This window comes from Poecile atricapillus, chromosome 32, assembly GCF_030490865.1.
Source record: "Poecile atricapillus isolate bPoeAtr1 chromosome 32, bPoeAtr1.hap1, whole genome shotgun sequence".
NCBI classification, from domain to species: Eukaryota; Metazoa; Chordata; class Aves; order Passeriformes; family Paridae; genus Poecile; species Poecile atricapillus.
In genome coordinates this window covers 1,547,000-1,562,635 of record NC_081280.1, presented here as the reverse complement: position 1 = coordinate 1,562,635, position 15,636 = coordinate 1,547,000, and the positions used below count along the sequence as shown (strand labels likewise).

Here is a 15,636-nt window from a genome sequence, read left to right as displayed (position 1 = left end):
CCTTCCCCCCCACTCCCAATGCATAATCCCTTCTGAATTCTTTACTTTTATGGAATTCATAGTGTTCTTTCAGTGCCTCTTTGATCTTTTAGTGGAATCCATCCCATTGTTTCTGTTGTCTCTCACTGAAAGCTGCTTCTTATCTGTCTCGTTAGGGACTTTTGGATTAGGTTCTTTTTCCCTTTGAACTGAAGATTGAGAGAGGGAGGCAGTTTTCTCTTGTTCGGTCTCAGTTGTTTATTTTTTTTGTTATCAGCACTTCAAGGTACAAGGAGCTATGTGCACTATGATAGAAAAGGGTAAAATGGCTAACAAAGATCCTCTTTTAAATGGGTAAAAGGTAAAGGTCTTTTTAAAGACATGCTCATGAATTTCATGTCATATGCAATTCAGTGTTTCTTTGAATCCTAGAACTAAGTATTAGAAACAAGGGCACACACTCTGTATCTCAGACTCCAACAAGTCCTAGGTTTTGTTCCATACCCACCAATTCACTTTGTCTGCTTCCATTCTACTACTGCTTGCAGTGTTCCATACTTCTGGATCTGTTTCATTTTCAGAGCCTTCCCACTTAATGCACCAAGGGGTATCTGCCATATATTGGAATTTCTGAAGCACGCTCACTGACCATGCACTGTCCCAAGCTTTAACCCGATACTTTCTTTCCTGTCTTTCATACTTCCATTTTGACACTGGAATCTTTTCTTTAATAACCTTTGCTATCTTTTCATAACACGATCCATAATTCCCTAATCTCCCATACCAGCCTAGTTTTGGTTCATACTTTCCTTCATTTTCATGACAACCACATAGAGATGAATACTATGGCTTCACAGCATTTTCAAACACTGTCTTCTTTTGGTACTCATAATCTATTTGCAATACACAGGTCACATTTTCATTTTTATTCTTTTGTATTTCAGGTAATTTTGATGTTATAATTGCCCAGCTTATTGGGTCTCCTGCTGCCTTTGGTATTGGCAGACAGGCAGTTATTTTGCTGGTGTTTTGCATGTTGGCAAAATCTTTAATTAATCCAATCACCACATTTTCTGCCTGGATAGTATTAGAGACTTTTATCACTTGTGTTTCTGGCTGCACCCCCACATCCCTCTTCATTCTAAAATGAAGAGTTGTCAGCTGATCCTTTTGCATTTCACATCTCAAGGTAACATTGATTCCAGCTGATGGCACTAAAGGCCATAAAATAATCACCATTACAGTCACTAGCAACCTAGACATTTGAAACAATCAAACCTGCTTTATCTGCAGCTCTGTTGGCCCTACAGTTTGTGCAGTCCACAGTGCAGGGGAAACCTTCTTCACTCTGGTGTAATGTATGCAGGGATCCAGTCCAGCTCATTTGACTGCTGTCAAGGTAGTTAACAGTACCTGATAGGGTCCATTCCACCTTTCTTTTAATGCTTCTTCCTTCCAGCTTTTACCGTACACTTCATCTCCCGGGGGGATGTCATGAACTGGATTCTCAAGAGTCAGTGGCCTATTCCACACAAGGGTGCTCCAAAGTCGAGCTCGAGCTTTTCCAAGAGACAGAACATAATTCTACACCTCTTGCTTCCCTGTAACATGTACATTTAGATTAGGTTCAGGGGATTCCTATGGTTTCCCATACAATATCTCATAAGGACTGACTGACATCCCGCTTCTAGGCTTTATCCGAATCCTCAGCAGTGCTATTGGTAAAGCTTGTGGACACTGCAATTTAGCTTCTTGGCATATTTTGCTGATTTGCCTCTTCAAGGTCTGATTCATCCTCTCTACCTGTCCACTGGATTGGGGTCTCCATGGTGTGTGGAGATCCCAAGCTATTCCCAGCAACCTACTCACCTCTCCCACTACTGTGGCTATGAAATGTGGGCCCTTATCTGATGATATTCCTAGAGGCACCCCAAATATTGGAATGATTTCTTGCAGTAACCACTTGACTGTCTCCTTTGCTTGATTTGTGCGACAGGGAAGAGCTTCTGGCCATCCTGAAAATGTGTCAGCCCTTACCAATAGATATTTGTATCCTCTAGTTCTTGGTAATTCTACAAAATCTAGTTGCCAATAATCTGGTTCTACTCCTACCCAAATTCTTCCTAATTGTGCCTGTTGTCTAGCCACTGGATTGTTCTTCAAGCAAGTTTCACATTTTGACATTACTGATTTTGCCATTGTTAACATCTATACTGAAATTAAATTTAGTTTGAACAATTTCACCAATGCCTCTGCACCCCAATGACATTCGTTATGTTTAATTTGTAGAACTTCTCTCATTATCAAGGGGGAACCACTACTTGTATCTGTGTAGTCACCTACCACCCTTCTGAATTCTTCTGTGCATTCAGTGAGCGTCCCAATTTCTCATCCTCTATTGAATATTTTGGTTCTGGATGTAAATGGAGTTGAGATACATTAGTTTTTAAAGGTATCAATGCCATTGCAGTTTGCATTTCTCGAGCAGCTTGTTGGGCTGTCCAGTCTGCTTTCTGATTTTCGTCATGAATTTTGGATCTTCCTGATTGGTGAGCTTTGCAGTGCATGATTGCACTACAAAAGTACAAAAGCAGTACAAAAAGCTTGCTCAGGCTTTTGTACTGCTTTTATTAATTGCAGGACTGCATCTTGATGTTTAATGTGTGTGCCTTGAGAAGACAGCAGTCCTCTTTCTTTCCACAGTGCCCCATGTACATGCACCACTCCAAAAGCATATTTTGAATCAGTCCAGATATTTACTTTCTTCCCTTCACTCAGCTCTAATGCCCTGGTTAAAGCAGCCAGTTCTGCTCGTTGGGCAGATGTGTTTGCTGGCAAGGCTTTGCCTCCACCACTGCACCTGTTGTTGTTACTGCATATCCAGGGTATCTGGTCCTGTTCTCCACAAAACTGCTTCCATCTGTAAACAGCTCCCAGTCTGCCTGTTCCAGTGGGACATCTTTCCGCTCTAGCTGAACAGGTGTGTTCTATCACTTCCACACAATCGTGTTCCAGTGGGCCTTCTTCAGTTGTGGTACCTAGGAACAAAGCTGGATTCAAGAGGTCAGTTGTCTTTAGTGTGACATCATCCTGCTCAGTCAGGATTACCTGGAATTTCATCTTCCTGCTTGGAGATAGCCAATGGCTCACCTTTTGTTCTAAAACAGTGCTCACCATGTGTGGCACATAGACATCTATGTGTCTACTCATCGTGAGTTTCCTAGTTTCTTGTGTCAGCATCACGGTGGCTGCAACTGCCCACAGGCATGAAGGCCATCCAGCACTCACGTGGTCAAGTTGTTTGGAGAAGTAGCTTACCAGCCTTTTCCAGCTTCCCAAACCTTGGGTCAGCACTCCCAGTGCTGGGTGTGATCTTTCATGCACAAACAGCTGAAAATCTTCGGATAGGTCAGGCAATCCTAATGCTGGAGCTGTTGTCAATGCCTCCTTCAGTTTGAGGAAGGTCTCCTTCTGTGGTTTGCCCCAGTTATAGGGCTGTGTCTTGTGGGCTTCATTCAGGGGTTTTGCAATTAGTCCATAGTCCATGATCCACAGGCGGCACCATCCGGCCATCCCGAGGAAGACTCTCAGCTCATGCAGGTTCTTGGGTTCTGGAATAGCACAAATAGCTTGAATATGATCAGTACCCAGCTTACGTTGCCCTTGTGAGATTTCACATCTCAGGTAAATCACAGTCTGCTTGGCAATTTGTGCCTTCTCTTTAGACACCTTATATCCTCTCATTCCCAGCTGATTTAAAATTTCAATTGTTACCTTTATGCAGGTTGTCTTTTCCTCTGTAGCTATCAGTATATCATCAACATACTGTAACAGCAGGTACTGCTCCCTCGGAACTTGCCCATTCTCGGTGCAAATCTCCAGCTCTTTAACCAGCTGGTTTCCAAATAGGGTTGGACAGTTCTTGTATCCTTGTGGGAGTTGTGTCCAGGTGAGCTGGGTTTTCCTTCTTTTGTCTGTATTTTCCCATTCAAAGGCAAACAGTTTCCTACTTTCTTTGTCAAGGGGTATGCAGAAAAAGACATCTTTTAAATCAATTACAGTAAACCATTTCTATTTCTCATTCATGGATGTCAACCATGGCAAGGATTAGCTAGCACTGGGTAAATATCTTTAGTTATTCCATTTATTGCTCTCAAATCCTGTACTAGTCTGTACTCACCATTTGGTTTCTTTACTGGAAATAATATTTCCAGTGTATTAAATTCGGATTCACATTCTTCTAGAATTTGGTACTTCAAAAATTTATCAATAATCTTTACTATTCTTTGCCGTGCTTCTGTCTTTATAGAATACTCTTTAACCTGCACATCTTTTGCTCCTTCTTTTAATTCCACATGTACTGGTGGTGCCAATTTAGATTTTCCTGGTATGTCTGTTTCCCATACAGAGGGAATTACTGCGTCCTCTACTTCCCAAGGGATGGTAAGGACTAGTTTTTCTTTTATCATTAAAATTTGCCCTGTTTTTGATTCAGGTATTTTCATTAAAAGTTCCCTGTTCTCAAAAGTTCTGACTGCATCAAGTTTTGCAAATAAATCTCGTCCTACAAAGTGGAATTGGACACTCAGGCATATATAAAAATTCATATGTTGTAACTTTGTTTTTAAAACACAAATCCAGGGGTTGCAGGAATGTCCAATTCTCCTCCTTCCCTGTGGCTCCAACTATTGTTGCTGATTTGTCTCCAATTTGCCCTTTTAGATCATTTAGCACAGAATATGTAGCCCCTGTATCCACCAGAAATTTTACTTCTTTATCTCCCAATTGTATAGTTACTAAAGGTTCCTGAATTGGTTTTTGTTCTGATTCTAGTCAGCTGCTGTACTCCCCCAGCACCATTAATTTCAAAGTGTCTTGATTCTGGTTGAACTGATTGCCCTGGTTAAACCTATTCGGGCATTCATTTTTCCAGTGCCCCTCTTGTCTACAATAAGCACATTGATTTAACCCTAATCTTGGCAAAACTTATCTCCCTTGTCCTCTGCCAAGTCTGCCCCTCCCCAGTCCACGACCACCTCTGCCACGTCCTCTGAAACCTGGATTCTCTCTTCCTTGGATCACTGCCAAAAGATTTTGCTGCTGTTTTTACTAGCTTCTTTTTCCCTCTTATTGTATACTTTCCAAGTCACTTCAAGTAATTTATTCAAATTCATTAAGTCCTCTCCTTCTAACTTCTGCAGTTTTCTCCTAATATCATTCTGAGACTGCCTAAGAAAAATGAATGCAAGCTCAACTTTCACCTGTTCTGTTTCTAGTTGAAGATCTGTATACTTTCTTGCTGCCTCCTTAAGCCTTTCCAAAAATGCAGCAGGGGATTCTTTCTTTTCCTGTCTTACCTCATACAATTTAGACCAATTCATAGCCTTAGGTATAGCATTCCCAACCCCTATCTGGAGCCACTCTTGATATCTCTTCAGCCTCTGCATGTCCCCAAAGGCATTGGGGTCTCACCCTGGATCCTCGGTCAGAAAGTTCTCATCTAAAGTCGCCGTCAGCACCCCAATTCTGAGATCTTCTCTCACCTTCTCCTTGGCTGCTCTAAGCACCATCTCTTTCTCAGTAGAGTCCATTAAATTCTCCAGTACTACTTGTATATCTTCTCAATCTGCATTCTGAGTTTTCACAATAATTTTTACCACCCCTGCTACTTTATCCGGATTTTCTCTATAAGTTCCAGCTGATTGTTTCCAAATTATCAAGTCTGCAGGGGAGAAAGGCACTTTTACAAACACCGGCCCCTCTACTCCTACTCCTTGTCTCAAGGAAGCAATCACAGTCCGCCTTTGTCTGCCCAAATCTTTTCCCGTTCTACCCAGAACCGGAGCAAGCTTTGACCGAGTCCGATGGGACACCGGTGTCACTGATTTATTATCATCACCCCCGCTACTGCTATCCTCCTCCCCAGCATTTTTCACATTTCCTTGTATCACAGTTAGATCTTGATCATCTCCCAGAGAAGAAGGATCAGGTGAAGGCGGTAGAGGAGGATAAAGAGAGAAAGGTGAGGTGGGGTTAAGCGAGATAGGGTTGGGTGAAATAGGATGGGTGAAGTAGGGGCAGACAAAACAGAATCAGGTTCTTTTGGTTCTGCTGAAACCACTTGTAAATCAACATCCATCTCTTTCCCCTGACGCAAACTTTCTTTTAATGCCAAGTGCTCTAAACAACTTTTCCTTTTACACAAACCTCACATTTATCACTCACACATGCTTTAACTGCCATCAATCCACACTCAGCCTGCCATTCTGGCTTGTCTCTCAAATAGAAAAACAAATCTGCATACGGAACTTCATCCAATTTTCCCTCTTGCTTACAGAACAACATCAACTGTAAATTGGTGTTATACTGCAAAGATCCATTTCTTGGCCACTTTTCCCCACTGTCCAGGTCATATCCTGGCCACCATGTATTACAATAAGCAATCAACTTTACATAAATCTTGCCCAAAGTTTCACCGTTTCCAATGTGCCAATAAGCACCCCAAAGGAGAAGTACGTGCTATAGGGGCATTGCCACCTCAAATCCCTTTAAGCTTCTCCATGTTACAGTTACAATACACCACACACCACTGATGCTGAACCTGCAACGCTTTCACTTCTGTTGTCTGACAGACGGCGCCTGGGCAATACCAGGAATTCCTCCAGCCCAACCGTGCGGAGATTTCGCTGTGTCTTATTGGCAGGCACCAGAGCAGACCGAAAAGCACCTTACCTCTCTCAGAGGGACGTTGTGAGCAGAGGAGACGGTCACGGCCGGATGGGCTCCCCGAGAATCCCTCGGTGCCGGCTGGAGCGTGATCGGGTCATGAACTCGCTCAGCAGCACTCACAGGGTCCCATCTGGGTCACCAAAATGTCAGCGTTCAGGAACACACATAATCACAGATTGATTATATACAGGTGCTTTATTGAAGCGCGTGGGAACTAGGGGTATCAGCAACCCAAATCTAGCTCCATCGTCTTTGTCCAAAGTGCACATATTTCTACAATTTCAGCTGTAGCAGTAATCACTATAACAACCTTATCAATATTGCTTCATTAATATTGCATCATTAACTTTATCGATATTGCTTCATGAGAGTTAGCTCATCCTTGTACGAACATGTACAAATCTTATCTCTGGGTGGGTATCTTGGAGACCCCAAGCACCAGTTCCTGTTACCGTAAACATTTCAGCTTGCTAGACCATCCCTAATACCAAACATTCTTGTGGCCTAATTCTACATGATTTTCAGAAACATTATTCAGAGACATTTAACCCCACAGTAACAGAAGGACCAAGGATCCACTGTGACACTGCAGGGCCCAAAGAACCAAGGATCCATTGTGACTCCACAGAGTGTCATGGAACCGTGGAGACCATTGTGACACTCCAGGACCTCATGGAACCATTCTGACACCAAGCTGGGTGGGAGTGTGGATGTGCTGGAGGGCAGGAGGGCTCTGCAGAGGGACCTGGACAGGCTGGATCCAGGGCCCAAAGCCAACAAGGTGAGGTTTAACAAGACCAAGTGCCGGCTCCTGCACTTTGGCCACAACAAGGCCTGCAGTGCTCCAGGCTGGGGACAGAGTGGCTGGACAGCGGCCAGGCAGAAAGGGAGCTGGGGCACTGATGGACAGCAGGCTGGACATGAGCCAGCAGTGTGACCAGGTGGCCAAGAAGGCCAATGGCCCCTGGCCTGGATCAGGACTACAAGAATAAGAAGCAAGCATAAAAGCTTTAGAAACCTTTCCTCCTCCCCCCGCAACCAGCTTTTCCTTTCCGGTGGCACGGCAGAGACAAAACCTGGGATGTTAAAGCAGTGCCAACTATACAATAGTCTTTTCATCAGTCTGTGCAGGGAGAGGAGTTTTTTCTTCTCATGACATGGAGAGTTCTCCATAAGAAACAGTTTTCTTGTCAATTTTCATTTCTATGAATGGCAGTCACCCAGGCACAAACTCTGCCCTCTCCTCCCATTTCCACACCACTCAGAGGTGTGTTCATGAGCCATGAGCTCAAGGGGTATATTTTAAGGATGAGTTATTCAAAGGCAAAGGTTCTCTTCATCTCTGAGAATAGAGGTTTTCTTGGTCTCTCCGTGGGGGCAAAGGGTCTTCATCAGCTCTCATCTCCCACTCTCTGTGTTCAAGCTCTCATGGGATCACAGCTACTCCACCATCTGCTTGGCTTCATCAATGCATACCTTTGCCCAGATCTACAGCTTGAATACTTCAATCCCCCAATACTCTTTCATGAATTAAAGGAGTTGTTTTTCAGAACATAATTATTCATCTCCATGGCCCTACCAAAAGACTATTTCAGCTTATTAGAGCATCTCCTCATTCTCCTTCCATCTGAGGCTTGATTCCTTCTTTTACTGACCTTGGTGTTTCACGCTGTCTTTTCACGTGTCACTTGGTTCTTTTCTTTTCCTGGAGAGAGGATTAAAGTCTGCAGGTCTCCTCTGTGTAGTGGAAGGGTTAAATCTGTCCCAAGCCATGGCAGGCAGTGGTGGTGTGGGATTTCAGGTGTGGCTGGTGCCAGCTCTCAGGAGCTGTCTGTGCGGGCCGGGGGGCAGGGGGGGGTGTTGGCGAGTGTCATCAGCCGTGGCCTGGCCCAGCCTGGGGGCCGGGGGCTCCCCTGGGAAGGGCTTTGGCCACCCCGCTGGAACGGGACCCGGAGGGCTTCCCGGGAAAGCCAGCACCGCAGCAGAGCCTGGCCTGGCCTGGGGGGGATCCCGCAGTCTCCATCTCCCCCCGGGAGCAGCTGGGGTCCGGCCCAGCCCCCCCCAGGCCGCACAGGCCATGGGGGAGCGGGGCCAGCCACACCAGAGCTCTGCTGCCTTTCAAGGCTGCAAAGCAAGAGACCAGTTCCTGGCCTTGGGTTTTTAAAAGGTGCCATTCACAAAGGTGAAGTTACTTTGCAGTGGTGCAGAATGCTGTCAGTTGTCAGAACTGGCCAGCTATTGGCTTGATCTCAAGCACAGAAGGAACTCCCCACAGCCTCTCTCAGAGGAATCACTTCTGTGGCTGTTTCCCACTTCTTTCCCTAAATGCTAAGCTACCACACCCTTTGATCATAACATAAGTCTCATCATTCATGGGCATCAAGGCCTTATTTAAAACCAAGTAACTTGCTCCAGTATCAACCAAAAATTCTACTTTTTTGTCTTTTTCCCCCAGTTTAATTTTTATAAACAGCACGTCTGCTGGGGTGGACTCCTCGAGTCCCCTTCAGTCTCCTTATGGATGTGTGACTGCAACCACTCCTCCTTTCCCCTTCTTTCTTTTGGTAATCTCGCTCCCACTTTGGACACTCATTTTTCCAGTGGCCAAATTCTCCACAGTTTGCACATTGGTCTCTACCCAGTTGAGACGGGCCTTGTTTGGGTGGTCCTTGTCCGTGCTTTCTTTTCCCTTTTCCTTCCTCCTCTTCCACTGCTACTAGCTTCTTCATTTCTTACTTATATCCCTCTTCTCAATTCCTGAAAACTCTCCATGCTTCTTCCAATAAGGCTTCTAAGTTTCACCCTTCTGCCCCCCAAAGCTTTTGGAGTTTACACCTCATGTTCCTTATGGATTGTTCCAGAAATAGATTAACTAGCTGCTGTATTCCTACTTCACTCTCCACTCCTGGGAGCTTTCTGACTTTCTCCTTCCACTGAACTGATTTGGATCCCATTGTGGGTCCTGTAAAGTATTCTTTTACATCCATTTGTAATGTGTTATAATGGTCCTTTGCTAGGTCCCCTGCTGGTTTTAGAACCAATTGTTTCTCAGTTTTGGTTAATGCATCTAATAACAATTGTGTGTCACTTCAATCTGGGTTATGTTGTTTGACTATGTATCGTAAACATTTGGCAGTGTTTACTGGGTCACTTTGATAATTCTTTGTGACCTTTTCTCACACCTCTGTGTCGAGAGGAGAAAAGGGTTCCTTAACTACCATTGTCCCTTCTGGTCCTATTGCTTCCCACAAGGGTGCCTGTAGTACCTGCTTTCTGCTCCGGGATGCAATCGGGCTACCTGGGGGTGTTGGGGCTGATGCCCCCTTAAAGCTGTCGGGAGGAGGTGGAGGGGAAATGGAGCTTCCAGGTGTGGAGGGGGCAGAGGGGCAAATGGAGCTTCCAAGTGCACCTCTTCCTCCTCCTGCCTCCTAAAGGGAGGGCTGATTAAATTAGTACAGTTCTGTTCTTGCTGGGCTGCTGCTGGATAGGCCTTACTCATCCTGATACACCTAATGCATATTCATTTCTTGGCTCCTCCCATCCTCATTCCATATGGTAATGAGCTCCACACCACTCTGGGCATGCGCAGTTCACTCTGGTGATCACTGAAGGGTCTTCAGGGATGAAGGCTCGGAACTGTCCAAACCCCTGGGTCAGCTCTGTCCAGCTCAGGAGCCTGAGGGCCTCTTTCATCTCAGTGGATTTTCTTTCCTAGCGCACTATTTCAAAATAGATGTTACAGCCACTATACAGTGGAGTAAATAATTCTGATTAAGACCTTTTTGTCGAGTCATGATCCTCACCAATCACATCTATATGTATATAAATACTTCTGCTTTGCTCTTCTTCATGTTGAGGGACAAAGTTGTACAAAGGTTCAATTCCACCTCTATAATCCTTTACATAGAAACCTCTGACAAATCCTGGGCCTGGCACTGGATCCAGCCACTCCCAGGCTCCTGTCACAGAAGGAGTTTAGAAATCCTGGGGGTCCTGGCTTGGGGGATCTTGGGGTGTAATTGAGGTGTTGGGGGTCCTTTCTGCACCTGGTGACCCAACAGGAGCTTCTCTAATAACCTTTGCCTGAAGCTCCCACTGTGCCCATGACAGGAGCCCCTGGCAGTGTCTGTGACATCCCGGCTCTTTGGCAGCCTGGGGACTGCTGGGATGTCACCCTGGAGCCCCTGGCAGTGTCGGTGACATCCCGGCTCTTTGGCAGCCTGGGCACTGCTGGGATGTCACCCTGGAGCCCCTGGCAGTGTCGGTGACATCCCGGCTCTTTGGCAGCCTGGGCACTGCTGGGATGTCACCCTGGAGCCCCTGGCAGTGTCTGTGACCTCACTGTTCTTTAGGAGCACAGGGATGTCACCACTGGACTCCTGTGACAAATTGGCTCCTTGGCAGCGTGGAGACACCTCTGTTGTCACCCTGGAGCCCTGGGACTGTCACCTCACGACCCTTAGGAAGATGAAGGAGCCCTGGGATGTCACCAAGGAGCCCCTGGGACTGCACGTGAGCTCACAGCTCCTCAGCGGCCTGGAAAGCCTGGGATCTGTTCATTCCTGCTCTGCTGAGGATGGATCCTCAGTAACTTGGAGGGAGGTTCCCTGATGAGTTTTACTTCTCCAGAGGCTTGTTCAGTCTTCAGGAATTCAGTCCCAGAAACACATTAAGATTTGAAACCACTCAAACAAGACAAGACCCTGGGAATAATTTAATGTTAAGTCTTCAATTCTTCTATGGTTAATTATACAGATTTCAGAAGAGTATTCAAAAAGAATATAGCGCATTTTTTAAAACTGCAGTGGTATTTTTTTTTGTCCTCTTTAGTTTTTTTTCCCTGTTTATAGATTGATATCAGCAATCTCCAGTTGATGTTGATCCTGAGCATGTCCTAAATCACTCTGAACAGATCTGAAAATCAAGTCCCTTGATGGCTGACAATCCATCAGACTTTGTCCCTAAAGCCCCCCATCTCAGGGCTGGGGTCTCATGCAAGCCCTGGCCCCCAGAGCAGCTGAGGAATGGAGCCACATCCAGGGGTGTCCCCAGGGCTCAGGACTGGGGCCAGCTCAGTTCAATCTCTTTATTGCTGCTCTGGAGCAGGGCACCCAGGTCCCCCTCAGGCAGCTGCCAGGGGAGCCCAAGCTGGGTGGGAGTGTGGCTGTGCTGGAGGGCAGGAAGCTCTGCAGAGGGATCTGGGCAGGCTGGAGCCATGGGCCCAGGACAATTGGATGAGGTTCAGCAAGGCCAAGGGCCGCGTCCTGCCCTGGCCTCACAACCACCCCAAATCCCTGGCCGTGCCCTGGCCCTGATCCCCACAGCCTGTCCTGTTCCCTTCATCCCTGCATTGCCAGGGACTCTGTGGGACACGGGAGCTCTGCTGTGCCTATGGAGGGAGCTCCAAGTGCCACCACTGCACTGGGAACCACAACTCATCAGCTTTGTGTCCTTTGGGGCTCAGCAACTGGGGACACTCAGGCACAGCAAGTTTCTCTTCATGGCCAACAGAAAAAATGGAAACATGATCCAATTTGAAAAACATCAAAACTCTTCCCTCAGCAATGTGAGACAACCCAGCAGCATCTGACGTGCCTGCTATCCACCAGGGATATCCATACAGGAACATTTTTAGATAAAGACAAAGATAATTTTAAGAGCCATGAACACAATTACAGTGTTTCATGATGAGTTATTTGAAGTTCTTAAAGACTGGGCAACTCTCTGAAGCTCCAAGTGTGAAGCCACTCAGCTGAGAGCCATTGGAATGCCCAGAGTGCAGCTAGAGGAGGAAGTCTGGGAGCAATGGGAAGGACATAGATGCAGCTGCTCTCATTAAGAGATGTCCTTAGACACGGCCATTTAAACAGGAGAGGTGGAAACTCCTGAATGAGGAAGGACATGAAATGAGACAGAATATTGGTGACACAATCACAGGGGAAGATCAGTATTCCTTTTCCTGACATCGTACAATTCCAGGAAATTCCTGGTCTCTCTTTGTTGGAAAACATTGACATTTTTTAAAAGTACTGACCCAGTTGATGAGATGTGCTCGTGCACCTCGCAAGCTGCAGGTCCCCTACAGCCCTGGAGGGCTCCTGTTCCATCTGCTCTGCTCCAGTCTAAAACAGGGACCAGCATTGTCCCAGGATCATCCGAGAGCTGAATGGGAAAGGATCTCAGCAAGTCTGCAGCCCAAGGTGTCAGCAACAGGCCCAGAGCAGGTGGTTCAAGGCTTGATTTGGTCTGGATTGGCAAATGCCAAAGAACAGGGAGGGGGCAGCATGTCAGCAGCTGGCTGAGCCCATGGGTGTTGGGGAAGGTGAAACAGGGAAACCTTATGAATGTGATGGTTTAACAAAAGATTCTGGAAATATGAAGGCTAGAATCAAAGTAGCAATGAAAGCCTGCTTTGAGTCATAGGATACTGAGTACTGGTTAACCAAAGAACACTAGCTTAGCCAGCTAGAGGAGAATCCCTGTTGATAAAACAATGTCCTTCTGCTGATCGAGAATGCAAAGGTCAAGAAGCAAGGAAAGAACTTGTAAGGTTTTGTAGAATCTAAAATGCAACACTGTATGTTAATATAGGGAAGCGCATAGGCTGGATGTAAATTCTTTAGTGGGTGTGTCTCATGGTGAATGGTTACTAAGAATTAGAATATTCACTATAGGAAAGCACATAATCGATTGTAACAAGAACTTCGCTCTCTGACCTCTTCGCTCTTTTCTCTTAACTCTTACCCCTCTACCCCTCTCCCCCATTCCTAACTCTCAGCCCCCTGTCCCTGCTCCTACCCCTCTCGGCTTCCCTTCTTTCTCCCTCTGCCTTTTCCCTCTTTCCCCCTGCTGCTCTCTTACTCCCTCCCTCCCCCATCCAACCTCTCCTCCCCTGCTCTACCTGTTCTCTCTCCCCTCCCCCGGACCACGTGGACGCCGAGGCTGGTGGCGGACACGGGTCTCCCCTCCTTTTACCCTTATAATAAATTACTTATACTTGAACAGCTTGACCCTGGAGAAGTCTCTCACCGCGAGCGAGAATTATTACACTGCAATACCTGGCACCCATCATCCGAGACCCGTCCCACGCCTTCTCCATCGGTGAGACACTTCTCCATCATTGGTAACTAAAAAGACTGGTTTTTCACCCTTTAAGGCCGTCTAGAGTGCAGTTTATGCAGCTGATCACCGTAACACTGTAACTCTCTTTCCCCTGTTCTGTGGCATCCTCGGGCACGGGCCGGCTGTTGCTTAGCAGCGTCAGCTCCGGAGCTTTAGAGGTATCCACCGCGTGGTTTATTCGGGGTGCAGGTTGCCAAGCAGCGTCTGAACCCCTGGTTTCCGCAGGGTCCTGTGACACGAGAGAGGGTGGCAAAGCCACATCTCTTCTGTGCTACACGGGACATCCCCTGCGTGGTTTATTCGGGGTGAAGGTTGCCAAGCAGCGTCTGAACCCCTGGTTTCCGTGGAGCCCCCGTGGAGCTCAGGGGTGCGTTGCAAGGCGACGTCTCACCTGGGCTAGGCGGGGAAAGCCTCTGCGTGGTCGAGCGAGGGGCAAACGCTGCCACAGCATCTGCACCCCGATCTCTCTAAAAGTTTTTCCGCTGCCGTGTCCAAACCGTAGTTTTTAGACGACTCTGCAGCGTGGTTATGTGCGAGTATTACTAAGTGACACCAGAGAACGGACTGGAGGTGCCTGGCCAGCACCCATCGCCCGAGCTCTGAGAGACGAGCCAACATCATTTAAATAAGAGGTGAGTCACAAACCAGTCTATCACGGGTCAAAGCTATTCTACCCCAGACAAAAAGCTGTATAAGCAACTAAAATTCTTACTGAAAGCCAGCCAAAGTAATTTGCCTTAACGAGAACTAAAAACCCTTCTAACCTGGACTCTAGTTAATTTCCCAAACGCAAAACACTCAGAATTCTTTACTAGAGATTTCTGGGACACAGTTGGTAATAAGCTGTTTAATAACATTGCCCGCCGAGATATGGCGGCCGCAAAGTTGGTCCCAGCCTGTAGGGCACTCGTAGAAATGTGTGCCGCGAATACACAACGCGCGACGAGCCCCCCGGACCCCGCAACCCCCGTGTCTCCTACCCCTCCCCCCGACCATGTGGCCCCCGTACCCTCGGTCCCCGCCGTCCCCCCTCCCTTCCTGCCCGCTCAGACCGGTGTGTCCCCTCCCCCCGACCATGTGGCCCCCGTACCCTCGGTCCCCGCCGTCCCCACTCCCTTCCTGCCCGCTCAGACCGGTGTGTCCCCTCCCCCCGACCACACGGCCCCCGCTCCCCCTACCCCAGTCCCGGCACGCTCCATTCCCACCCCTCCCCCCACCTTCCCCGTCCCACCGCCCCGCTTTTGCCCCCCTCCTGCCGTCCCAGCTTCCCCCGATGTTGCGGTCCCGCCCCGTTCCACCGTCCCCGCGGCTATGGGCCCCGCCGCCGCTGCGGCTCCGCCGACCCCCGGCGGCGCGGTCCCCGCGGTCCCGCCTGCCCCCGCCGACACCGTGGTTCCCGGCTCCGCCACCCCGCCCGCCCTCGGCATCGCGGTTCCCGCAGCTCAGCTCCCCTACACCCCCTCCGTGCCGCCCGCGCCGCCTTGGTGCCCCGCGGGCTCCGCTTTCCCGGCGCCCGTGGTGCCGCCGGCCCCGCCGCCGCCGCCGTGCAGCGACACCGATCTGTGCGGTGCGGCGCGGGCCGATCCGAAATGCCCGCTGCCGTACACCACTCCCCCATGCTGCCCTGCGGCGCTGACGCCATCCACGCATGCGCAGTCACAGCTTCTAGCGCCGGCGCTCCTGCCTCCGCCGTCCCCGGGCCCCCCGTGCCACCCCCCCGTGCCAGCCTCTCAAACCGCGGGGGGGGAGAGTAAGGACGGGAACGGGACCCCGGCTCTACAGCTGCTGACACCCGCGTCGCCTCTG

General features: G+C 48.2%; 2 protein-coding genes across 2 annotated transcripts in view; one reads left to right on the top strand and one right to left on the bottom strand.

Annotated features, from left to right (window-relative positions):
* The window catches only part of LOC131590217 (uncharacterized), a 128,098-nt gene extending 112,620 nt beyond the window's left edge, over window positions 1–15,478 (bottom strand). The window contains exon 1 of the mRNA XM_058860168.1: window positions 15,286–15,478. Coding sequence (XP_058716151.1) covers window positions 15,286–15,472 — 187 coding nt within the window. The 5' untranslated portion in view covers window positions 15,473–15,478. The remainder of the gene's footprint in view (window positions 1–15,285) is intronic.
* Window positions 1–15,636, top strand: part of LOC131590198 (olfactory receptor 14C36-like) — a 595,201-nt gene that overhangs the window by 295,286 nt on the left and 284,279 nt on the right. The gene's annotated exons all lie outside the window — the stretch shown is intronic.